The 26,980-nt window shown below is 47.4% G+C and overlaps 1 protein-coding gene across 1 annotated transcript; it reads right to left on the bottom strand.

Annotated features, from left to right (window-relative positions):
• Positions 1-13,398: 13,398 nt before the first annotated feature.
• LOC124248710 (collagen alpha-1(I) chain-like) lies at positions 13,399-26,754 on the bottom strand. Its single transcript, XM_046679087.1, has 8 exons — positions 26,641-26,754; positions 25,987-26,398; positions 25,440-25,677; positions 18,852-18,970; positions 18,444-18,548; positions 17,934-18,259; positions 14,377-14,921; positions 13,399-14,320 (listed from the first exon to the last, which is right to left on the bottom strand). The coding sequence occupies exons 1-8, from the start codon at positions 26,752-26,754 to the stop codon at positions 13,399-13,401; spliced, it is 2,781 nt and encodes a 926-aa protein (XP_046535043.1).
• Positions 26,755-26,980: the final 226 nt, after the last annotated feature.

Here is a 26,980-nt window from a genome sequence, read left to right as displayed (position 1 = left end):
TGGATGCTGTGGTAGGCGGTCATGAATGAAACACAACCCCTGGCCACAACGAGCTTACAGCTGCCAGAAAGAAGCAAGAAAACAGGCATCTTATATGAGGAACAAGTACAGAGCACTGTGGGAACAGACAGAGGAGTACTCAGCCAAGTCTCAAAAGGGATGTGAGAACAGATTCCCAAACTGCATTAATCAGGACATTTATTACTAGCTGGTAAAACAAACAAGCCCTAAATGTCAGTGATTTAACACAATAAATATTTATTCTTTGTTGAGCTCAGGCAGATATCTTGGTACTCTCCTCCAAAGGTGACTCAGGACCCCAGGCAGCTTCCACGTTGTGACCACACCAACTTGAAGGCCACCCTAGCTTCATCCAGCTGGCGTACAGGGCAGGGGTGGGGCGGGGAGAGGATGATGTGCGTAAGGGAAAGCCACATCAGATGCTTAACAATTTGGGCCTGGAAGTAACACACATGACTTTCATTTACACTCCACCGGCCAGGACTAGCCACATGGCCCCACCTCAGTGCAACAGAGATGGGTCATGTAGTTTCCTGGGCCTCTGGAAGAAAATGATTTAGTGAACACATAGCATTCTTTCTGCCACACAGAAGAAGTGATTTCCAAATTAAAGGATGAGGGGTGTGAGTGGAGAGGTAGAGCGATTCAGATAGAGGGCACCGAACATCAAAAACCCCAGAGGTGAAAGATTCTGGTGTGAAGGGGCTGGAATGAAAAATGTCAGGGGGAATCGTGGTAAGCCACGAGGCTGGAAAGGTAAGCAGGGCCTTATCACAAAGAGTCTGTGCACCGTGTAAATTAAAGGGGACTTTTATCCTGAGAGCAGTGGAAAGCCATTGAAGGGTTTTAAACAAGAGAGTGGCGTGATCATAGTTGTGCTTCTGGAAGATCATTCTGGCTGCAGCATAGAGAACCGATCGGGAAGAGGGAAGACCAAAAGCAGGAAAGTCAGTCAGGAAGCTGCTGCAGTAATCGGGAAGAGAAACTCTGACCCGGGGCTGTTGCAATGGGCATGAAGAAGAGCAGATGGATTTAGAAAGAATTGGAGTAGTAATTGAGCATATTTGATGGCTGTTTGAATAAGGAGTGCGAACATGAGGGGTGAGACAGAGGGCAAGGCTTGTGCCATTCACTGAGACAGACAATTTTTTAAAAAGGCAAAAAAAAAAAAAAAAAACTATTTTAAGGAGAAATATGATATGCTTCTGAAACAGGCAAGGGAAGCCAAAAGGTATGTGAAAAGCTGGGCCTAAGACAGATCATAACTGGAGATGAAAGATGTGATAGAGATGGTGCTTGAAACTATAATCATGGATTATCCAGGAAGAGTGTGAAGAGCTGGAATAGAAAAAGTGATGTGCTGTTAAGTGTTTAACAATCGGATCTCCAGTGAAAGAAGCCCTGATTTGTGGCATTTGCTGATGTCTGTGCTGTAAATATGCCCACTGCCACCAATTTCCAACTACCAGCTTGTCATCACTGAGCATGGAGTTGCGAAGAGATGCGCCCAATTGGTTCTTGAGAGCTGCTGCAAGCTGGCTCCAGCACACCACTGAACAGAAGAGAGCCTTGCGTACTACAACCCTAACACAAATATTTAAAGGATGGACCGAACAAGAGAAATCTGAACAGAAGAAGCCATCCTCGGTACTAAAGGAAGAAAGAATGTGAAAGAGGAAATGGTTGAGAATTCACACTCCCCCTCCACGGAAAAAAAATCAAATACAATAAAACCCAAAAAGTGTCCACTGGATTTAGCATCAAAGAAGCCATTAGTATCCTTGATAAGATCATTTTTAACGGAGACAGATGACAATGGGCCTAGAGGTTAGCGTGAAATCAAGTGTCAGAAAGCACAACTGTAGATAATTCTTGGACACCAAGAACAGTCAAGCTGGATTCTGTTTTACAACAGAAAATAGAATTGGACCAACCATTCAAAACCATGATAGCATGGCGCCTCACTTCCCTCCGTTCCACTCCCCCCACACACATAAATGCCTAGATTTCTGTACTTCTATGCCTCTCACAATGGACCTCAAATGAGATGGTGCCATTTCCCCCAGAAGGCATGGAAAAATGTATGGGAGGTGTGCTGGACTGTGTTATCATCAACTTGGTTAAGTACAGTTCCCAGAATCCCCTTCCCTGTGTGTTCCAAGTTGGAACTGGCCAGAAGAGGAACTTGAGTGAAATTTGGAAGGCAGGAGCGAAGCAGCAGCCATTGTCTTCAGGAGGTCTACAGTCAGCTAAGGGGAAGGACAGATTCGGAGGTGCTTGGCAGGCCCCAGCTTGTCATCATTCCCCTTCTTTCTGCATCCAGATCATCTTCCCAACTCTTGGCCCTAAGTCCAATAGCAGCCCCAGGTAAACCACCAGATGTGTGGATGCAGACCCACAGAGGCAACAGCTTCCCAAAGACTGGTCCTCGAGCTCTCCCTTCAGGGCCTGAACAGTGCTTGGCCTCTCAGATTCCTCTGCAGCTCCAACTTGTCCACCCACTCTGGGTGTTCAGGCAGACTGGGTAATGACTCTTCTTTTGATCCATCAAGTCTCCTTCCAGACTTCCACTTCCCTGGTTTCTCTTATATTTGTGTAATGTCTCTAATTCCTAAAATTAACCCTTCTCTCCATAATGCTCTTTTGTGGCTCTGCTGCCCTAATTGAACTCTCACTGATACAATTATTGGTACTGGGAGTAAAGTGCAGCCAGAATAAAACCTACAATATGTGGCTTTGGTTTGGGGATGGGGCAGAGAGTAGAGGCTGGAAAAGAAGCAAGAAAACCATTAGCAAAGGCTGGAAAAATAGTGAAAGGATCATCAGTGGAGGGTGGAAAAGCGGCGAAAAAGTGCCATTGCAGACTGGAAAGGGTGATTTGTGTTACATAGCAGTAAAACAACTGACAACACTGTCACCTGCGGTAACTTAGAAAATAGAAAATGTACCTAATAACTTTTAGGTCTAGCTAAGGCGATTTCCAAGGAGAATGTTGAAGGTACCAGTTGGTTAAATCCTAGCTGTGTGTGTGATAAAGTACTACAGAGAAACGGGGGGCAAAAGAAGGAACTATAGATTGCAAGCACAATTTAGAAGAAATGGAAAATCCAGGGCTTGCTTATGTTGGAAAACAAAACTTTTTCACATCTCCAGCTGATCCAGGCAGCAGAAGATTCTCAGAGCAAGAAATAGCTGCAGGGTAAAGATCAAATCAAGGGTTTAGATATAAGACCCTCGGCCAAAAAGTCAGAAACACTAACGGTGGTACCTAGGAGACATTCTCCTTTAGACAAAAGAATCTTAAGGACATGGTCGCAGCAGACCTAGGCCTGAAATAGCTATGAATAAGTCTAAAGGGTGGGCCTGTCTCAAAAAGAATTGTGGATGTGACTTTTATCTAATGGATCAGACTGTAAATCTGATACATAGAAAGCCCACAATGTTTTTTAAGAGACTTGTATCCGCTCAGATTAAAAGAGACTGAGATTGTCCAAATTGCGAGTAGTTCTCTAAGCCCCTAAATTTCTATGGGCAGGAAGCAGGCTGAGGAAACTACCCAGCTATGAACACAGGCCATTTCTTATGGAAAATAGGGTATCTCAGAAAGTAGAGCCAAGATCCCTGAGGGTGGAACTAAAAGCCTCAAAGAACAATGGACTAGAAAGACCCTCCACAAAGCAGAATCAGACCCTAAATAAGGAACATTCCTTTACTCTGAGAACTGTCCCCAGAGAAAGGAGATCTGGCAACTTGTTTCTACTTGGATTTCAGAATTGCTGTGAACTGGGGGCTGGCCCCATGGTTGAGTAGTTAAGTTCGTGCACTCCGCTTCGGTGGCCCAGGGTTTCACCGGTTTGAATCCTGGGCACAGACATGGCACTGCTCATCGGGCCATGCTGGGATGGCATCCCACATGCCACAACTAGAAGGACCCACAACTAAAAATACACAACTATGTACTGGGGGGCTTTGGGAGAAAAAGGAAAAATAAAATCCTAAAAAAAAAAAAGAATTTCTGTGAACCAATGACTGCTATGTTCCTCCTGTTTTTCCACTTTTTGAATAGAAGTGTCTAGTAGGTAGGTGGGGAGCAGATAACGTGTCTTTTTAACTTGCAGATCTTGGGATTAATTATAGCCACATCCAACAGTTCCTTGAAAAATTAAAAATAGAATTACCATGTGATCCAGCAATTCCACTTCTGGGTATACACCCAAAAGAATTAAAAGCAAGGACAAACAGATATTTGTACTCTCATGTTTATAGCAGTATTATTCAGAATAGCCAAAAGGTGGAAGTAATCTAAATGTCCATCAACAGAAGAATGGATAAAGAAAATGTGGTGTATACATAACAATAGAATATTATTCAGCCTCAAAAAGGAAGAAAATTTTGACACATGCTTCAGCATGGATGAAACTTAAAGACATCTGCTAAGCGAAATAAGCGAGTCACAAAAGGATAAATGCTGCACGATTCCACTTACATGAGGTACTTAGATTAGTCAAATACATAGAGACAGAAAGTAGAATGGTGGTTGCCAGAGGTGTGGGAAGAGAGCAATGGGAAGTTATTGTTTAATGGGTACTGAGTTTTAGTTAATGCAAGATGAAAAAAGTTCTGGAGATGGATGGTAGTGATGGTGGTACAACAATGTGAATGTACTTAATACCACTGAGCCATACACTTTAAAATGGCTAAGATGATACATTTTTTGTAATGTATATTTTACCACAATTAAAAAAAAAAAGGAATAGCCACAGCCAAAGAGCCTTAGCCACATTCAGATCTGCTGAAGATCAAAAGTTAGTGAACCTCAGGGCCTGGCCCTGTGGCATAGTGGTTAATTCCAGCAGCTCCACTTCAGTGGCCCAGGTTCTCAAGTTTGGATCCCAGGCGCAGGCCTACACACTGCTTGTCCAGTCATGCTGTGGCAGCATCCCACATCCAAAATAGAGGAGGATTGGCACAGATGTTAGCTCAGGGACAATCTTCCTCAAGCAAAAAGAGCAAGATTGGCAACTGATGTTAGCTCAGAACCAATCTTCCTCACCAAAACAAACAAACAAAAAAAGAAACGATAAATGTTTTTTGTTTTAAGCTACTATGTTTTGGATGATTTGTTACTCAGCAAAAGCTAACTGATACAGGATGGCTTTAGAGTTGTCAAATGACTGGGGAAATTCTGTTGGCATTTAGTTGGTGGGGACCAGGTGTGTCAAACGTCCAGCAATGCACACATGCGGTCCTGCACAGTGAAGAATTATCCCACCCGATTGCCAATAGTGTCCCCACTGAAGAACCCTGGAACCACGCCTGAGCTTGCCACATGCTTGGAAGAGGGAAGAGTTATAGGAAATTAATATTTATTGAGAGCCTTACCTGTATCAGACATTTTACACGCATTACTTCATTGATTCTCCATGACAACCTTCTACAATTAGCCCCACTTAACAGAAAAGCAAACTGAGACTCAGAGAGGTAACTTGGTTGTCTCATGTCACACAGCTAATAAGCAGCAGCACCAGGACTCGAACCCATGGCTGTCAAATGTCATCTCAGCGAGGCGGTCCCTGATGGCCATACTCCAAGGTGCCCTCCACACCCACCACCATCACTCGTTATTACGTTACTCTTTCACTTCTTTTGTAGCACTTATCTCTATTTGAAATTGGCATGTTTGTTTCCTTGGTCTCATAAGCCCCCTTCCAGAACAACTCCCACAGAAGCAGGACTTTGTGGAATTTTTTCACCACTGCATCTCCAATGCCTAAAACAGTGCTGGGCAGATAAAAAGGACTCAGCAAATTATTGATGAATGAATGAAGTGAATGATTGGCTTTCCATTACATCCCGATGCCTAGGCCTCATGCAGGCTGGTTTCGCTCAGCTTTTGTTCCTGCTGGTCTCAACCCTCTTCTCCTCTCCACTGGCTCTGGTCAAGGTGGCCCAGGCTGAGACGTCTGGCGTGGCTAACAGGACTTCAGGAATCCTCTGATACAATCCCTTCATCTTCCAAGTGAGAAAAATGAGGTTCATTGACATCTCCTCAGGGATATGCATTCTCAAGCCTGTTGGTCTCAACACTTCTGTGGCTGTCCTGAACCTGTTTCTCCATCTTCAAAATGAAGATAATAACCACCCTGCCTGCTTCACTGCGTTGCCGTAGGGATGACATAAAATAATGTGACTTTCTTAAATCTCACCAACCTCAGGGATCAACATCATGATAACAATCAGACATAGTAACCTTGGGCCCCCGTGGTGGCTTCACATATGCTAACTCAGGCTCTTAAAAAAGTGAGAGCTCGGGGCGGTCCAGTGGCGCAGAGGTTAAGTTCGGACATTTGCTTTGGCGGTCTGGGGTTCGCCGGTTCGGATCCCAGGTGCACACACGGCACCACTTGGCAAGCCATGCTGTGGTAGGCATCCCACATATAAAGTAGAGGAAGACAGGCACAGACGTTAGCTCAGGGCCAGTCTTCCTCGGCAAAAAGGGGAGGATTGGCAGCAGATGTTAGCTCAGGGCTAATCTTACTCAAAAAAAAAAAAAAAACTGAGAGCTCTTTGATTTGATCACAATTTAGACACCTGCCATGTCAACAAATTCTCTCTCAATTTTATACAATTGAAATAATTGCAGATAACAAGACAAGTATGGTTACTATTGCTATATAACAAACCACCTCAAAGCTTACTGGCTTAAAACAGCAAGGATTTTTTTTTTTATTTCTCATGACTCTGTTGGCTGTGTGCTTTTTGTGCCAACTTTGCCTGGGCTCATGTGTGTGACGGCATTCAGTGGGGTGCGGGGAGCTGGACTCGGAACAGCAGAGACAGCTGCGTCCCTCCGTCTTCCTCCTGACCTTTCATCCCGGGCTTCTGCGTGGCATGGCGTTCCAAGAGGACAAAGGTGGCAGCCACAAAGCTTCTTGAGGCCTCAATTCCAGAACTAGAAAACATCAGTTCCACTATATCAAATTTGTCAAAGTCAGTCACAAAGGCCAGCCCGCATTACAGGGGGTGGAGAAGAGATTCCACGTCTGGATGGGAGCAGCAAAGTCCCATGGCGAAGGATTGTGCCTTCTGGAACGGGACGAACTAGCCACCATTAAAACAACTGTTGAGATTCCGCATTCTGTTATTTTCCTAGAACAGACAAACGTTAAGTATTGATAATAATATAATTCCAATTTCTAAAGCATGAAGGAAAGCAATATTCACATAAACAAAGCTATTCCCAGCTAGCTTTGCTGTAAGATTTTTTACAAAATCAATTCTCCAATAACTTTATTATAAGATGGTTATAAAAATCTACAAATGTTTATCCTTCCGCCTACACATACACATACACCAGGAGCGGTTCTCCGTCCCCACTGGCCATTCCATTTCTAGTTTCCTTTAATGTAAAAATCTTCCTTCTGCTTTCTAGAGAGTTATGGCAGCACTTTCATCACTACCGGAGCTTGGCAGTCACCTAAGTCTCCTACTATTTTGGCCAATTGCCACCTAGAATATTAAGTCCCCAGAGACAAGCTGTCAAGGGCAACACGCTTGAAACCGCCTACTGCATTTTTTTCCACCCTTGTTGGGAAGAGCTAGGCTCCCCCAGGGCGAAGCAATCTCCTCTGGATCTGGGAGGGGAGAAACCCAGGCAGAGCTGGGCTCTGCTGCGCAGCTTCTGGTAAAGTGTACCTGTAAATAGCCAGGTGGGCACTAACTTTAATGGGGCCTTTTTCGTTGCTCAAGGATTTCTGAAGCCAACAGATTTTTTTTTTTTCCTAAGATTGGCACCTGGGCTAACGACTGTTGCCAATCTTTTTTTTTTTTTTTTTTCCGCTTTATCTCTTCCCGCCCCCCCCCCCGCCCCCCCAGTTTTATATCTTAGTTGCAGGTCCTTCTAGTTGTGGGATGTGGGACGCCGCCTCAATGTGGCCTGACGAGCGGTGCCATGTCCGCGCCAGGATCCGAACCCTGGGCCGAGGCAGCGCAGCACGAGAACTTAACCACTCGGCCACGGAGCCGGCCCCGCCAACAGATATTTTGTAAGAACTAAAAACTACCTAAATTTATTTGGGGGAATCTTCCTCAATTTTTTTTCTTAACCAGCAAAAGAAATGCAAACTACTTCCTTCTTCTACTTTGAACCATTTGTTAAAGAACTCGGACAGGCTGAGTGCAAGTCCCAAATTACAAATATTGTTGAAGGTAACATTTATTTTTGCACGTCTTGAAAATGTTGCTACCTGTCACTGTAGTCAAAAGAAGTCAAAAATCTGTTGGCAACAAAATGAGCCCAGAATAAGAAAATAACTAACTAAAGTAAGTAAGCTTTCTGAGTTATCCATAAATACTTCTAAATTTGAATTACTATTCACATCAAAACATTACCTCTGAGATTTTACGACTACTGTGTTTGGTACTATTAACTTAGCTAATAACATTTGTTCCCAAGTAAGTAAAATGAAATATGTAGGAGAACTTCATGCACAAATAATAAGTGGGCAAATTTTCTACTCAAAAGGAAAAGTAACAAAAAACAGAGTTCTATGAAAAATTAAGGCGAATTTAAATTTATTTTAATTTTTCTATTGAGTCTAATATTCTATTTCTCATTAGTACTTTTTAAATTCTTATAATGTACAATGATTTGTTTAATGAAAGCTATCAAAAGTTTTCATACAAGGAACATGCCAGGGTTCCAATCAATTTATCAATGATCATTATGTTTATATACATAAGTCCACATGTATATTATGAATATAATTTATTTGAAATTCTCCTATATTTAATAAATCGTGAACTTTTGGATAACGTGCACATTTTTCCCATTCCTCTTAATATATTGGGTATAATTGTTCATTTAAGGAACAGTTGATTTTCTTTTTTATGGCTGCTATTGTTCAGATTTTTATTTATATAGTCAGACACGAACTTTTAAGCTTCTGGATATATCTGTCTGATATATCACTTCTTCCAAGGGTTTCCCCCAGGGCTCTATAAATCTGCAATGAGAAGGAAGTATGGGCAAGTGAGTCAGAAAAATGTCCAGAAATGAATCCTTGCTAAAGATTGCACACAACTGAACATTTTGCATTTTAACTTATTCTTACTATGTTATCTCCAAAGGGTCAGGCATTAAGCTTTCACTCGCCCTGATGACCTTAATTAGACTTGTTCCAGATTTCTGAGGACTGTAAAATCAGGAAACTTTCATTTTAAAAAAAATTAAAACCCCCTGGCTGGTTTCCCATAGCACATCTAGCATTACTTAAGACTTTATTATGTCACTTAGTTGGATAGAACATATCCACAGCTTTAGCCAGGTCTGTAAGAGTCCTGTGACTGATGCCTAATGCGACCAATTTTCACTCTGGCAGAACAAATTCAAGTTCTAACACTAACTTAAATTCCAGTTTCCTTTGGACGCCAGGAATCAGATCCTTTAAGAAGAAAATGTATCAAAGCATCTGCCTGTTAAGCGACATTCCATTTATTTCATCGAAATAGCTGGCAGGAACAATTGACGAAAGTCAAATCTAAAATAGAAAACAAATCGTTTTTTAATTACTGAATTTGCTTTATTCTCTTTTCAGCCTTCTTTCCCTCTTCTCTTCCTTGGCCTCAATTTTCTATAAACTTCCCTTATTTCAGCCGAAGACCACAGACGTTTTTTAAGCAGGAAAAAATGTTTCCATGTACTCTCACACCTACACTAACAATCATACTACAAGCACAGTCCATTAATTGTCGCTCACATTTCTATCACCCTGCATCTGATGAACATTGATGTACTTGGGTGTCTTTCTCTGCACTGTAAGGAAAAATAATAATTTAGATAGAATTCTAAAAGTTGGCACGTTTTGTCAATAGCTTCATTGTTCCTTGTGTCCATTCATCACATCTTGCCTGCTATTGAAATCTTTCCTTACTTTGCAACATTATTAAAGTGTCATTATTAAAGTCATCTCAAAAAGAGATACCCCTGCAACTTCTAAGATACCGTCAACTAAGAATCACATTTTTCAATACTTCAAATTCTATTGTATTTTCAAGCTTCTGAAACAAATGTAATATTCTTGCATATTTCCTAAAATGGAATTTCATGTAGACGATGATGTGACAGGAAAGACGGTGTTGATCTAATGATTGTGGCATGGCCCCTAGATAGCTGTGCTCCTCTGAGAAAACCAGCAACGGTTTTCTTATTATCAGAACACATTAAAGTGCATGTTCTGGAGTCCTACATGTCTAACATTTGAGAGAGAAAAATCACTGGAAAAACAACTTAATAGTTATATTTGTATTCATCTAGTTTCACCAAATATAGTGGGCACACATTTTTTATAAGAATCGCATATTATTCTACAAGGCCACTTAAGGGGTTATCGTATTGTTTTAGTTTTAGTTTTCACAGAAATCAGATTTAATTAAAGCTTCATGAAAAGACCAAAAGCACAAATTATTCCACAGTTCCTGATTTCCCAACCCCTCCTTCAGTAGGAATTACTTAAGTAATTTGAACTGGATAGTTTAAGCTGCTGGAGGTAAAGCTCAGTGAGTTAGCCTCTCTTAACGGAATGCATGCACTGTTTTAGTCATTTTCAATTAATATGAAATACTTTTGCCAAAATATGACTGCCAATGGGAAGCCATCAGTCTGAAGATTTGGAACAACTACTGTTCATTTTATTACTTGTTAATACTTTGCTATAAAAAAATACCATTTAAACCGTTTATTAATGTTATTTTCCATTTAATCACAAACAAACTCAAAGCAAAGATGACTGTTGTGTTGGTTTACCAGACATCCCTGATGAAGCACACACATGGGGAGGAACAAAAGGAGACCCTCGACAGTGTTCTAAACTTCAGGGGAAACTGAAAACGGGCATGAATTTATATATCATACATTACAGGCTGATCAGGGCAAAGTCTGCGCGTGATGTATATTGTGTGTTTGTGTGTTCATGTGTGGGAAAGATAGCAAACCAGAAAGAGAGGAAAAGAGCCACGATCATATGAGAGTTCTCTCAGGAGATTTATTAAAGGGAAGCGGAGAGAAAGATAACTCTGGACTCTTCTCTCGGGTGACAATACAATATTAGAAAAAAATATACCAGCCATCATATACAATTTACTATAGAATCTCTTAGAAATAAACTAAAGGGAATACAAACTCTGCTGCATCTGCATATATGTATACACACAGTTTCTCTTCTGAAATTTTTATCTCAAATCTGCTTTAAATCAAAATGAGTTGAGCTTCAAACAGGGGCCGGGCGAGAAAGAACCTTCTAAAAACTTTACTCCACCCAGCAAATGCTTTAAAGGTGAACTAACGCTCAGTGTCTCTCACTTACATAACCATGCTCCAAGAAGGACAGCCTCTCCGTACTTTGATTTTCAAAGAAAGTGCTAGGGCTTTTATAGAACAAAGAAGGAAAGCCTTCTCCATTCTTCTTTCCTTCCCTCCCTCTCCACAGTTTGACCACTCCATTTTTCCTAGTTTTCCTTTTTAAATAAGGTCTCCTTTCTTTTCTCTTCCTTCCCTCTGTGTATCTCCACCAACACAGTTTGATTAAAAATGATTTTCAACGTAGGACCCTTAACAGATCAACGTGGGAGGGGGACACCCACAATCCTGGGACTCGGCCCGCCTGACCTGGGCGGCCTCCCCACCTCCCTGCTCTCCTCGCTTCTCTGGGGTTCCCCCGAGGGGCTGAGCACCCCAGCAGGGCGCGCGGTAAATTCAGAGTTTGCTCTGGCGCCGTGCAGTGTGTCCACCAACTTCTGCTTTTCCCCAGGGAAAACTGCGAGACTTGAAGCGCGACTGCAAGTGCTTCTTCTGGTCAGCTTGGAGGTCTCCGAGCCCCGGGTTTGGCGGCCCAAACCCCTACTCTTCCCGCCCCGGGAGGAATCTGAATTAGAGCCAATTCAACGCGCTCGGAGCCCCCAACACCCAAGCACCCACATCTGCTCTGCAGCGCGAGCGAGAAAGCTTGCGTGGAGCTTGCGGGATGGGGCGTGCATGGAGCGGATGGCGAGGAGGGACGCGGGGGACGACCGAGGCTGGGGGAAAAGCGCCGGGAGAGGGGTGCAGTCCAAGCTGCCCCACGCGCTGGGGGCGCGGGCTCCCGTGCGCCCCAGGCCAGGCCCCGAAGCGAGCAAACGTGAGCGCAGATCGGCCTCCCTTTCACCAGAGAGCGGGCGTTTCGTTGAGAAGGAAAACCATCCGGAAAGAAAGTCAGCTTGCGCATTTGTTTTGGCGTTTCGTCTGTTTGCCTCCCAATTAAAAAGTGGCCGCCTAGGCGACAGCTTTGCGGTTTTCACAGTGTAAAACGGATTAGAGGAAAAGCTCCAGCCCCTCTCGACTTTCGCTTGTGGTTTGCAACCCCCGGGGCGGGTGTGACCCTGCGACACCTGCGCAGGCGAGCTTCCCCTGCGGCGGCCCGACAGCAGCCCCGGCTTCCCTGGGGCGGGGCCCCGCAGGGCGGAGCCAAGGCGGCGCGCCCGGGGGAAGGGAGGTTCCCACGGTGCAGGTAAACTCCACGCCCGGGGCCTGCAGCCCGCCTCCCCTCCCCCGCGCCCTCCCCGCCCTCCCCGCCCTCAGCTCTACTCCCCGGCTCCAGGTCCTGGGTGTGCTGGAGTCCTGGGGCAGCCCCCGGGGGCCTCCATCTCCAGGACGCGGAGGAGGGAAGAGCAAAGCAAAGGAATTTACTGCAGATGGCACTGGAACCAAAGTTGGCGTGTTCCTGTCCTGCTCAGTGCTCGTAGGTTTTCCCCAAGAATCCAGAATTCGCTGAGGACACTTATATCCAAGAAACGATGAGTTAACACGCACATTTAGTTAAAAAGAAAAAAGGAAAGAAAGAAAAACTGCTCTTCTATCCTCTCCACGTTCCCAGATTTCACCAAATAAACCAAGGGTCCGGGCGAGAATAGGCTGAAGCTGGGGCGCCGGAGATGCGCAAGGAGGGGTTCCTGCGGGCGCGTCGCCCCTCCGCGGCCTCTTGCACCCGCAACTGCCCACGAGTTTGCGGGGTGTGGGCGCTGGATGCGATTCCCGGATCGGCCAGTCTCATCCCGAACACTTGGATCCGAAAGATCCGTGGACAGACCCTCCGCGACGCTTTCCTGCTGGCTTTCTGCTTTTAATAAACGAAAATAAATTTTGCTTTCAGGTTAAAAAAACGCCGTTTTGGTCTTTCCACCCTGACGCGTGACTTTATGCATCCTTTAAAACCAACGGGGAATCATCAGCTGTAACTGTCGAAATCGATACCGGGGCATCCCCGGAGAGGTCCTGCAGGGAGCAGGGCCAAGGGATTAAGGAGACAGCAGCAGGGACCAGCAGACACCGACCGTTCTGGACAGTCAGGCCCGCTTCTGCGCGGAGACTCGCAGCCGGTGGAACACGGTTGCGGGAGAGCCGAACGCGCGGGTGGGGAACGGGGCCGGTTCCACCTTAAGAGTCGGCGCGGCGCGGCGGCTGCGGGGGCGCCCGGCACCTGCAGGAGGCGCTGCTGCCCCGCGGTTCCGCCCGCGCCGCGGCCGCTGCCGGCCTCGCAGCTCCCGGGCCTCGGTCCCCAGAGGGGGTGGGGACGCTGGGGGAGGAAGGGAGGGAGGGCAACCGTTAGGTAAGGAACCCGAGCCCTCCCGGATTTGAAGCGGCCTCCGTGAGGCGTTTGCTGCAGGGAGCTTTCCGTCATAGGGCCGCGAGAGGAAATGCGGGAGGCGCCCTCCCCTGCCCCCACCGCTTGCCTTCCTGCCTCCCTCCACCTCCGCTCCCGACCCCGACCGTGCCTCCCAGACCCTTTGTTCTCGAGGCTGGGAGCTGCTGGGTGGGGGTTCCCCGGGGAAGAGGTCCCCCTGCGCCACTCGGAAGGGAAAGGACTCTCGCTCGCTTCTCCCCACCACCACCTCTCCATCTGGGTCCTCCTCGCCCCAAGGCCCCTTCCTTCGCGCCCTGATGCTCCCTTCCCGACCCCGAATCCCCCAGCTCGCGATCTCCCGCTCCCAGGCCTTCTCTGTCCGTGTGCCCGCCTCCCTTCCCACTTCTCGGCCACCTCCGAGGTCTCGGGGAAGAGGGTGGGAGAGGCAGGCGTGAGGGGGAGGAGAATCCACGTCGCCTTCGCCTCGCCCAGAATCCCCAGGGACCCGCCGCAGAGGAAGGGGTTTCCCGGCGCCGCCGCAGGGCAGAGAGCCCGCGCCCCCACCGTGTCGCTGCGGAGCCCCGGGCGGCCCGCCCCGCCCGCCCGGGCAGCCAGGCCTCGCTGTCTGGACCCAAGCCCCCCAACTGGACAGAAGGGGACACCCTAGCTCACGCCCTAGGGAGGCGAATTGCAAACGAACGCCCCCTTCTTCCCCGCACCCAGCCTCCTGGGCGCCACCCGCATCGCCTCTCCAATGCGCGCGCCCCCGGGGGCTGCGGCGATTGTATCTGCCGGAGTATAGTTCCGATTGCGCTCAGCTGAATTTCTTACTCGGGCAAAGGCGTCGCAGAGAGAAGCCAGGGGACAGGGATGCGGGGGGAGGGGAGAAGCTGGGGCGGCAAAGTGAGCGGAGAGGTAGGAGGACTGGGCCGGGCGGCCGAGCGGTGCAGGGCCTCCCGCAGCCCCGAGTCGGAGTCCACAAGGCAGGACCGCCCCGCAGGCCCCCGCCCCGGCGCGGGCGCCGCAGCTCTGCTCGCCCTCCACGTCCTCAGCTCTGTGGATGAGCCATCGCAGAGTGCCATCCACGCACCCCCACGCTCGCGACCCCGAAGGGGGCTCCGCGCAAGCCGGGTCGCAAAGTAGGTGTCCACTTCCCCGCGGAGAAGTGGCCGCGGCCCGGGGCCGTCTTCTCGAGGCTTCCTGGAGTCCCCTCCGGCCTCTCGGCGTGACCCTGGACCTCACTGGCTAGTGGAGAGCCGCGCCAGCATTTCCCTCGGCAGCGGGTTCCCCGGGACACACCCCGTCCCCACCCCCGAGAGCTGGCGGCCAGCTCGGGATGCCAGGCGGCCAGGCGGGCGCCCTGCCAAATTCCGCGTTCCTCTCCAGGAGACGGGGAATTGCGTCTCAGCCTCGGGAAAGCCCGCAGTTTGGGCTGGGGACTCGCTTGCAAAGACCCCCAAGGCGCCAGGGACGCCTCTGCAGGTTGAATTCCTGCTCCGTATCGCTTCAATTTTAATTAATCTTTTAAAACACCGCTGTCACGTCGCTTGCAGAAAATTAATCAAACCTGAATCCTTGTTGCATAGCAAGAATTTCGATCCGAGTCTTTTAAAAAGGACTTGACTTTGCAAAGTCACGTCTTTTACAGTCCCCTCATTCCCCTTTAGCAAGGGAAATATTGCAAAAGTCAAGACATGTTTGTTTGGTTCTTTCTATCTTCAAAATGAAACTTTGCTTATTTCTGATCTTTATTTTCTGTCTTTGAACAAAAAATAACGAGATAAATTGCCTACCTCTATTAATTCAAAATATAATTACTTTGAATGATCTTTGTTTAAGAGCCCAGATAAACTAAGATAATCTTAATTTTAATGTGACACGACCCCTATTTTTCCTTGTGAATAATGAGAATAAAGCAGTCATTAATTAATACCAAGATATCTCCATAGAAGATGGTATCTGGTCTCCCTGAGACACTGAAGCATCAGTTGTATTAGTAATTGATACTGTATAATTGAACATGAAGATAGTCGTCTATTTTTAACCTCAAAGCTCAGGGTTTATTTGGTGATTACTGAGCTCCTAATAATTAATTTTTGTTCCTTCTTGCTGCATAAATAATTCTTCTGATTCCTGGTTCCCATACAACACAGAAGCTTCTCATTACAATCCATCCCTCAAAATATGAGATTGTGAAGCCACTCCTTCTATTCCATTATTTATAATATATTTTCTCTATTTTTATATCTTCCTGTTACATTCCCCTTGCTGTAATTTACCTACTAAAAAATAGGAGACTATATCACTACAATAGCTTTTACTACAGCTTTGTCTTTCTGTGTTCTGTTGGTTCCGTTTAACTTATAATACTTAAGACTTCCAGTCTTTCAAGTGTCTGAGATTTGAGGATAAATTCCACTGAAGAATCAAAATTTTTTGTATAGTGAAGTTGCCATAGATTATACTCCCACCTAACACAGCACCCACATTATCTCACACTTTTCTGTGGTTAAAAATAGACTTTGCTCAAACACATTCTGTTTTTCCAACATGAATTGAAGATCAGCTCTCGACAATTTCCTGGGTTAAATTTACACGTTAACACAACTTTTGACATTAAAAAAAAAAAACTCTCCCCCAAAATAGAGAAGTCTTCCAAATAATGATGCAAATTTAGACACCACCTTTAAGGTATCTAATTATTTCTTAGCATCACTTGGCTGATGATCCTCAATTTTGATCCAGTGGAGGAGAACTATATTTTTCTCATACATGCAAAAAAACTCCCTATATATTTCTCCAGTATGTCTCCCCAAATAAGTATAAAAATTTTATACCACATAAATATTCTTAGTACCTACCCTACCAAACCCTTACACTTAGTTGTCAGTGCTATTCCTAAAAGTATATCGGTTTTCCACTTTTATTTCCCCCTTAGAACAATGAAAACTTTAGGTCAATGTATGGTAAAGCAATTCTCTCCTCTTGGATTTTATATTTTCCCACTATAATTTAGACTGAAATGGGATTAAAACAGGATCTAGAGTTCTAATCTTGGTTGATGTTTTGGTGTATTCACCGTAATGAGTCCTATTCCCTGGGGTCATGAAGCTCCCAAATGTCAATCAAGCAAACAGATTCAGAAATGCCATTGTTCGGCTCCCACGTCACTCGCCTTCCTCTCATTTTATTTAACAATACCGGAGTTCTCTGATCAGTCATTCGGAATATGAGGCATTATCTGGGGAAAATTCACAAAGTGTCTTGATCTTTCTTTGGGAGATACTGTTAAGGGGTTTCCGCAAAGCAGAGCTTGTTTATATTTCTGTCTTTGGACCGCACTACGGATGGAAAGAACCAATGAATACAGCTTGAAAGAAAATCATACCGTAAATCCGTCAAAAATTAATTCGTCCAGTTGAATGTTACATTTCTATTTTCGCGCTGGAAGCACCCTGACTTGTCACCAGAGGAGAAGTATGACCGGGTCTGGGTCCAGTTGACATGCCCCTACTTTCAACCCCGTCTATTTTACCCATTTAATAATACTAATGTGTTTAGTCTACACTAGTTAACCAAGAATTTATTTGGGGGCGAGGAAGAGCCAACCTTTGCCCTGGGAGCTCTACCCAGCTCACTCAGACACGTCCGGGAGCCTCCGCAACTCGCGTTTCCCATCGGCAGCCCGGGGTCATCTATGCTTCAGTTCCAGCTCCGGGACAATTCCCAAAGCCAAAGGCGTTCAGTGTGTTACTCGCTCCGAGGAGCCCAAATTAATAATCAACTTAACTCATGAGGCTTTGAGCCTTCATCCTGAGTTCCCTGCAGACTCCCCGTGCGGAGCCCGGCTCCTGCGAGGACTTCCGTGTAGGGAGGCAGGCGGGTAGGGACGGTTTCACGGGAAAAGCTGTCTCTTGAATCTTTCACCTACAGGGCTGTGGGGAAGGAGGCAAGAGCCAACCCTCCCGCTACGGGTTCTCACATCAGGATGCATCCAAAATCGCGACAGTCGCTCTGGCTGCGTCTGCTGGACGCGCGTTCAAACACAAATGCTCGCGTTTGCGGCTCCATGTCCAAACACACCAGCCTTCGCGCCCCGCGCGTCTCCGCGCACGCTTGGAGCCGAGGTGACAAGGGAAGGCGGCGGAGGTGGGGACAGGGGGTGGAGCTGCTCTCTGGTGGGACGCGATCAATCACTTTAAAGTAAAGGGTTCAAAAGTTCCAACCTCCCCTTTGGAGGGGAGAGGACGAGCTAACCGGGGCCTGCCTCTCTCTGCAGCCCGCGGGTTCCCAGCAGCCGCGCAACCACCGGAGCTCTCGGCCGCCCATCGCCCGAGCCACTTCCCGGGAACACCGCTGCCGCCCGCGCCGCCGGGCCACGTTCATAGAGCTGGCAGGGGGCAGTCTGGCTCCTTCGGGGGCCCGGCTCTCCGTCGGCACGAACCCGCTCCCGCCCGCAGGCCCGGGGCGCGCGCTTTTCCCTTTCTCAGCAAGCGGGAAAGGCCTGGCCGCCGAGGCTGGCGGAGCGCCGGCGGCCTGGCGCGCGGGGCCCCGGCGGAAACCCGAGCTCCCTGCGACCTGCTCTGCAAGAAGGGGTGGGGGGAGAGCGCCAACAAGCTGCCCCGGGGGCGGGCCGGGCGAATTCCTCGGAAAAGTCCCTCTCTCGAAAACACCAAAACCTTCCAAAAGATGTGGCTCTGCCCCTCCCCCCGTCCTGCGGCCTTCCCTCCTGTCTGTCCCGTCCTCACCACCGGGCCTAGCCCTCACCTGCGACCCCGCCTAGGCCTAGCCACCTCTCTTCTTCCCCACCCCCGCTTTTAAGCTCCATCTCCTCCCTGACCTTTCCGAGGCCTCGGCTAGGGTAGAAGGGTGCTGCAGAGGAAATGAAATTGTTCTGGAGATTACAGTGGGGCTTTTGGCCAGAAGCCCCCCGCCCCCAACTCTTTTTCTCATGCTTCCACGTTAAGTGCAAACTTGTATTTCCCTTCCCAAGAATAGACAAATTTTCTCGCTTATTTGCAGTTTTGCAAAGTTCTATACACAGATCAGTGAACCTTAAGCGCCTTTTTTTCAGACCCACATTGTGGAGGTTTGTCAGGGTCCCTGGGCAGTGAGCGTAATGACAGGTGAATCCAGCAGCCCCAGGGGAAGCCAGACCTAACCCCCAAGACTTACAATAGGGCAGGGGCCCAAAGGCTGCCCAAGCAACTTCAAGCAACAGGTACCCTCCAGCAGGGCGAGCTTTCAGGATCCCAGAACTTAGGCCCTGGACACAGAACCTGCTCCCCAGTGACCTGGGACAGAGGGACCCACAGCATCTTTTCCCACTAGAAGGTTCTTTCTTTCCAAATTACCCCTCAGTCACACAAGGGCAGGAATCTCTGCGCTCCGACCACCTGCCCAGACACAGCCAGGCCTCCTTTCAGCCTCAGCAGCCCCTCACCAGCTGTGCTTTCAACCTACTTGTTCTTCCTGACATGGCAAAGGAGGAGAGGGAAGAGAGGAAGAAGAAGACAGTGAGGACCATGCAGAAGAAAAGAAGGCCAAGGGGGGACCATCGTAAAACAGAGCAATTTCTTTCCTATCCAAATCACCCCTAAGTCAGTCCTTCCCACACTCAAGAAAAGAGATAACTGGTTTCAATAAGTCTAGCTTCTCAAAGTAACATTTTGAGTGATATTTTGATTCTGAACCTGAATACACCCAACCTACTCTCCCCAACCCCAAGAGAGGAAGGAGCCGTGTAGCTTTAGAGAGAGAAACAGATTTATAGGGCCACATGGCCTCCCTGTGGCCGGTCATCTCCCCACGGAGAGCCCGGGAATTTCGAGCTATGGAGCCTCAGTGCTCTGTTGCACAGCCAACCTCAGTGTTAACCAGGGTCTGGTCAGCCCAAATTAGGTTCAAAGGCAATGGGGAGGCTTGGGGCTCCTTCTCCTGCCTTGACCATTCCTGGATAAGGAGATCTTCATACAGAAATATGGCTAGTCCCTAGGACCATGCTCCAAGTGAGAGGTGGTCATCATAAACGATAACTAGGATGAAAGAAGACTGGAAGACTGATGGCAGAGAAGGGAGGGGATATATATATACAGGTGTCTGCTGTTGCTGACTCTGGGATTCCAGCCTACTCAGACCTTACAGTCCATCCTCACTCAGCCACCAGGGTAAAATAGAAATCAGCCTCTGGGTTATCAGAGGGAATAGTTAGGGGGGAGGGGGTGCCCTTTCCAACCCCAGGCTAGTTTATAAGGAAGGATATAATGGGTAGGGAAAGATCTGGCAGAGGGAAAGAGAGGCCTGAGCAGCAGCCACAGCCCCCAATCATTCTGAGGAACTCATCCTCATTAAAGAAATCCTTTGTATGATGCTGCATTTCTTTCCCAGATTTGTGGCGACCACACTGAAGGAGGAGGCAGCAGGCAGCTGCGGTGGCTGCCGCTGCTCATGCAGGCATCCGACAGTATGTCCCCAGCACCACACTTGGTGTCCCCAGTGTGAAGAGCCCAGGCCTTGCCCATTAGGCTGTGACTGAGAACAATCCCCTCGCTCGAAGCAGCCTCCACAGTGACTACCCCAAATCCCTAAACAGATTCCTGGACTGAGAGAAACATAGTGCATAGCATGAATGTCTAAGGGCTGGATTTGGTAGAAAAAAGAACAGAAAATCACACCCAATTCTGAAATCACTAACCAAATCCTGTGTGGGAGTGGGTATTTGTGCCTGTCCATGTGACAGTTTCATACATTCGTACAGAATGACACTTCCAAAATATTTCTCCCCTGCACAGCACCAAAGGCTGTCTTTACATCCTGCTGTCGTGAATCCACCTTCTGTAAACCATATTGTGCATTTTCCCCTGGATTTTAATGAAAGAACTGTGCGAGAGTGACTGCTTTGTCCCAGAGCTGAAAACAAAGACTAATACACAGGAAGGGAGCAGCCTTTCCAAAATGTACTCTTCTCTGATTTGGGAGGCAAGCTCCTAGAGTGACCAGCCCATAATTGTGGTTGATATTTAATCCTCTTAGCACAAAGGCCCATCTCTTCACTATGCAGAAGCACCATTGAGATATGACTAACCTTTGGAGTTATATCCCAAACTGGGAGTCCGGGGGCTTAGACTTGGATTGTCGAGGCCTCTTCTAACCTGAACAAAAAGGATCTGAAGAAAATCACATTTTTTTTCCCCTCGCAACAAAGCATTCCTAATCACTTCAGCTTGTTGGTGAATTTTTATTCCCATGTCCACTTGGGGTATTGAAATCGATCGCTGCAATATTTAATATATTACACTCCCGGGGTCATCTCTCTCCTAAGACCGAATTCTCTCTCCCTCATGCCCTCAACTCAGCCTGGTTTCTACTCTCCCACTCCCATCTGTCCAGGCACTCTGTTTTTCTGTCCACATCACGCCTTTAATTCTCAGCCCAGCCCAGCAACTTCACGTTTATTTTGTTTTCTGGTACAGAAAATACTGAAAGCTCTAGGCAGCAATGCACTTAAAAGGGAAAATGAGGAGCTCCGTAGATTGGAGAAAATTAACCTGCCACAAACAACCTCATTAAAGAGCTGCCTACCAAGAGTTAAGAATTAATAGCAAAATGGATGGGAAAAAAAACCCTTGAGTGAAGAGACCTTAAAACCGCTTTTCCTGAAAGGTGCATAATTTACAAGCCCAACCTAACATTCGGTTTTATTTCCCTCTCCTAGTGACCTGTCCCATAACCTTGTAATCCACTGTGGGGGCGTTTTTTTCTTTGGTTCCTTTCTTCTTTTTACACACCCATAGGTTTGCAAGTCTGAACACTTTCTGATATTTTTGGTTCAAAAATGCACTTAAATTGTTTAGGGCCTTTTAATTTAGAAAGACACTTTAAGAGACTCCTGGAATACCCTTTGGGAATTGTTAGATGATTTGAAGAGTGCCCTTAAAAGAATTGTGTTTGGATAGGAGGGGGCATGGGGGACTCATGCAGAAAGAAGCATGAAAAACCAGAGTGAGGACATCTTGTAGATTTAGTGTTCTGATGGTGCTGTGGCTTATTCTGCACGTGAAGTTCAAATTTAAGTAAAGCCCATGTATATGGGCTGTAAGTTGCTTTTCTAATGTTTTATTGGGCATTGTATTCTATATTGGCATTTTATATGCATAATCTCATTTCAATGCAGAGCCGCATACTAAATCCTGGGGCAAGCAGATGAGAACGCGGTATGGATATTACACTCAATTTTATTGGCTTCAATGAGACTTTGCACATCGCGATTTCCATTGTAATGGCTTATCTTTGGCTACAATTTTACACATTGACATGCTATTCCTTTGGCCAGGATCCTGAATGAAGAAACCGTGTCAATGGAACAGCCATAATGATTCCATTCACATTATAGCAGGTAACTGGGATCAATGGTCCTAACAGTATTTATAAAAGATTTCCTGCTTTTCTTTCTCTTAAAAATCATTTTTGCACTTCTTTTTTTCTTGAAGGAGCTCACATTTAAAATCGCCCTTGGAGTATACACTAAATTATTGGTTCAAAATAGGAAGAGATAGGAAATTCACAATCAGGATGCTTCCAATTCATCTAGAAATCCTTCCATTGTGTCAGAATATTATATGCAGCCACATGTTATGTAGGATCAGATTCTATTCAGATAAACCAGCTAGAGATTGATATAAAGGACAAGATCTTAGAAGCCCTGGCAACCTCTCTGAGTCTCAAAATAAGTTATATTTTCTTCCCATTTAAGTTTTACAAAATAAGTTCTATTTTCCTCCTATCCAATAGTAATGTTAAATTACAAACCACAGACTGAATTGTGTAAGATAATATGAAATGCTGACATTTTAGGGAAAGTAGATGTTTCTGGGGTCGTTTTTCTAAAGACGGCAGGAGTGTATAACTAATTTCCTAATTTACCTTTAAATTTACTGTACATAAAGATGTAAAAAGATTTTTTTAAGTGCAAGGATTAAAATATCTGTATTTTCTTAAAATTGTATAAGCAGCAAAGCAATTGAACAATTCAAATGTTAACCAAGCTCTTCTACCTAAAAATTTCCTTATTTGGGGGGGGGGGGGAGAGAAAAGCACCACTTCTCTTTTTACATTCAGGTAAGAAATACTTGTAGTAGTGATGTATACCCTTTTAATTCTCAATCATATATGTTTAAGGTTGATTTTAAAAGTCTTTATTATTAACAGAAAAAATCAAAACTGGCCTTCTGAAGACCCATTTGCCACATGATGTATCTAACACTTGGAGCAAAGATTAAAAGCATCTCTTCATATTTGCATCTAGCAATGTACTCCATGTTAGAACCAAAGCCATGTATTTATAGAGTTGAGCTCTCCTGGTCTTGAGATACACGCTGTCTTTTATAGCCTAACTGGAATAGCTCTGCACATACAACACAAGAGGCTGGGCAGCCCCGGCCCCTCACCCCAGCAAGGAAGCTCAGGGTCACTGCAGGCTCCCACGCTGCTTCTGTCAGCATTGGTTTACCCCCTTTCCACCTCTGGAGAAAGCCTGGTTAACTATTGGGTAGAGTAGCAATATTGGTATTTCCTCATGAAGCCTTCACCTGGGTGCAAGGGTTAGGTAAGAGGAGGGAAAGAAGAGGAAAAGCTGAGAAGGTGAGAGAAGAGAAAAAAGAGAATATCAAGGGAAAAGGGGAGAAAGGTAAATAAGCCTGGTCATGGTGATTCCTACTATATCATGCAGGTTTTTCATGGAAGGGATATGACTACTGGGCCTCTGGAAGTTGAACCTTCCACTGGTCTACATATTTGGATCCAATGTAGAGGAAGAAAACTAACCTTCCACATTTGCACCCCTCACAATCAGAGTATTCATTTGAAAGGGAGGAAGAAAGAGAGAGAGCGAGAGGGACAGGAGGGAGAATGAATATAAAATGTGCCTTTATTCCTGGGAGATCCAACAATCTAGGTCCTTTCCAGTCATTTCAGAGACTGGAACCCTTGCCTACTGACCAAGGTGTGGCCTTAAGATCTCTTACATATCTGTGTCATGTCTAACTTTCAGAGGAAAGCGGGAGGGTTGCTGCCTAAGCTTAGTGCGCTCTCTTCCATACTGTTTTTCCTCTCTACTGCTCATCACTTATCCTAAGTGTTGTGTTGTTCCTGGAGCTAACTTACACTGATCTTAAAGAGGGCAAGCACTAACAATGGAAACTATATTCCAACCTTTCGGTGCCCTACATCCTACATGTGCTTGTCCAACGGCCCAGTCTCCAGGAGACTTGAGTTTGTTTGTTTGTTTTGATGGCTTGGGGAAGAGGACGGGCAGCCACTCAGATGATTTCCCTTCTATTTCCCTCCCTTCCTTCTGAGCGTCCTGGCTCCGGAGAGCCTTTGCAGAACTGTGAGCAGTTGCTCTCTGCTAGACCCACGATATTTTAGGGTCTAAGTCTATTGACTGCTAAGCCTCTTCCATCCAAAAGGGTCAAACACAAACATATTGATGGCACTGATTAGATGAATAACTGGCTCTTATTGCAGATCCTCTAGGCTGCCTGCCACTCCCCACCTCTTTCTGTCTTGCTCCAGTCATCTCAACTGAAGGAAGATCCAGGAAGCAGGAGCTAAGGAATCAGGGATGTCCTAGCGTCCTAGGTACTTGGCCGAAATGTTCTTTTCCGACTACACACAGACACACACAGAGACAGACAGACAGACAGACAGACAGACACACACACACACACACACACACACACACCCCTACGGGCAGCAGGCTCTCCTAATTCTCTTTTGAAATTCCTCTCCCTCCACCTCTCTGGCCTAACGTGCCTTGTAAGGGGACAACCACTGCCCTTCCCCCAGTTAGGCACCAGTCCGCCCCGCAGCCATGGCCGCAGAAGAATAGAGAGCTCACTGTGTTACAATACGGACAGCTCGGCTCTGGGCAAAGAAGTCGGGCGAGTCAAGTAGTGGCCCAGGAGTGGGTTGCTCCCTGACCAGTAAAAGATTTATCCAACTGGGCAAACGTTTTCTGAGCACCCACTATGGCAATTTTAGGTGCTGCTGTTAGGTCCTAGGAAGAGAGAGAAAGAGGCATGGCAGTCAGCGACGCAAGTGTGACAGCAGACCCGCATGGAAGGCATTGACAGGCGTTTAACTCCACACGTTTTGGGGTCGTGTTTTTCCAAACGCACTGGAATGATCTTTAGGGAAAGCCAAATACACATGATGAAAACATCCTGTTTTGAACAGCAGGGACGGTAGAACCGCAGTTACTGCCCGCGAGTGAGTTCATCAGTCAGGAAAGGGGCCTGGGAGCCCAAGGCTTGAATTTGGTGAATTCGTGCAATTTGGAGCATTTCGACTTAGTATTGATCCCGAAACTCAATTTTGAAAACACCCTCCATCGCAGAAGTGTAGGTTGTGTTATCCCAGTATTTGCACGCATCGATTGGGCTAAAATAAAATGCATCATACTCTCCGCAAAGGAGGAAGAGGCAGGGACAGTCACAAGAGGAATAGCAGAAAGTGCATAGTTAATATGGGCTGTACGCGAATCCACGAAACAAGTGCTTTAAACCCAGGGGGATTGCACGTAATAGCTAATTTGGTGAGAGTGCTAGAGTGCGCAAGCAGAGGGCCATCTTAGAAGGGAAGGAAGATAGCTGAACATGGGTTTTTCTGACTGGAATGAACATTTCCTTGTGATTTGCATTTGCTAAGGTCCAAACCCTTACGTACCGTCCACCTAACGCAGGTTTTTCCCCCCAGTGAGCTCACGGAGGAATTATCCTCCCTCCGGCTGCACGGTCAGAGCGGCGGAGACGCTGCTTTTCCCCGGACCCACTGGGTCGTAGGTCCTGGAGAGGCCGCGGGGCCCAGCCCAGGGCGGCGCTCTCCGCCCGCCCTCTCGGGCCTGCAGGACCCGGCGGGGTCCTCGCCTCCAAGTTAATCCGAGGAACCCAGCGCCGCCTGTTCGCCCAGACCCTTCCCGGGTCCCCGCCGGCTGGAAAGAGACCTGGAGGAGATGGGAAAAGGAGATAGGAACATCTTAGCTTAGACTAAAGAAATCCTCTTCCTTGTTAAAACACACACACACAAACCCCCAAACCGCTCCTCTTATTTCTCCTGTCTCCTAGTCCATTTCAGGTTTCTAATGATGAGAGCGAGAGAGAGACCGCGCGTGAGAGAGAAAGGGAGAAAGAGAGGGAGCGAGAGATGGAGAGGGAAAGCTTTAAACAAAAGGCGAGGAGGCGCAAGCAGGGGTCTGGAGCTCTCCATCGGGGGCCGCTCGGCCTGCAGCCCCTCTAGCCCCCCGGCCCGGCACTTTCCGGCGTTCCGCAGGCTTGGCCGACCCGGCCCGAGCCCGCGCTCCACGAGGCCGGAGACCTGGAGACAAAGCCCGAGAACCCAGCCCAGCCCAGCGCGCTCGAGCCGGCGCCGAGGCCGGCCTGCCCGCCGTGGTCGAGGCTGTGACCGGAGAGGGGCGCTGGGCCGTCCGCCTCCCCGCGGCCCTCGCCGCCGGGGTCGCCCTGGCCCGCGCCGTTCTCCTCGTCGCACTCAGCCAGCTGCTCTGGAGGCCCGCGAGTTCCAAAGCTGCCTGCTCGTTCGTGAAAGCCGGGCGAGCCTCGCCACTTTCTTCCCCGGCGGAGGCGGCGTCTCCAGGGGTCGCCGCTGCGCTCTCGGCCGGCGTCCGCTTCCGCGCCGGCCTCCGAGGCCGAGCGGCCATTTACTGCCCTCTGATTGCGCCGAGGACCAGGTTAGCTCATAAAGCCTTTCACACTCAACAATGGGGATTTTCTCAACAATTAACAAGAAACAACATAATAAAGCCATTTACAAAGACCTTGCTATTTACTATAAATTAGGCACTCTTTAAGAGACCAGTGCGTAATTTCACACACTTTACAACTGGGGCTGCATTTTAAACACCCGGGAAAACAAGCTCGGTGCACTTTCCTGTGACCCATCTGCGCCGCACCTCTGTTTCCCCTTTTCCTCCAGGAGCAGCTTTGTCTGCACTGCTGCGCTCCAACCTCCCCAACCCAGAGTGCTTTTCCAGGTCACTGTCTCGCGGTTCCCGTTTCCAGGTCATCATTCCACTTTCAGACGCACTGAGAGGTTCCAAGGGACAGGGACCACGGCGCCAAGGAAAGCAAGACTTGCCCCCCTGCCATTTTCCCACTTTGGGAGTTCCGCCGGGCCCTGGCCCCGCTGCGCGCCCTCCCCAGAGTCCCGGCCTCTGGTCTCAGGCCACTTCCCAGGAGGCGTCCGCAGCCATGCTGGCTGGCCCATGGGGGCGGGAAGCCCCATCTCGCTGC

Source organism: Equus quagga, chromosome 12 (assembly GCF_021613505.1).
Source record: "Equus quagga isolate Etosha38 chromosome 12, UCLA_HA_Equagga_1.0, whole genome shotgun sequence".
In the NCBI taxonomy this organism is placed as follows: Eukaryota; Metazoa; Chordata; class Mammalia; order Perissodactyla; family Equidae; genus Equus; species Equus quagga.
The sequence above is the reverse complement of the archived record's forward strand: the minus strand, read 5'-3'. Positions and strand labels throughout refer to the sequence as shown.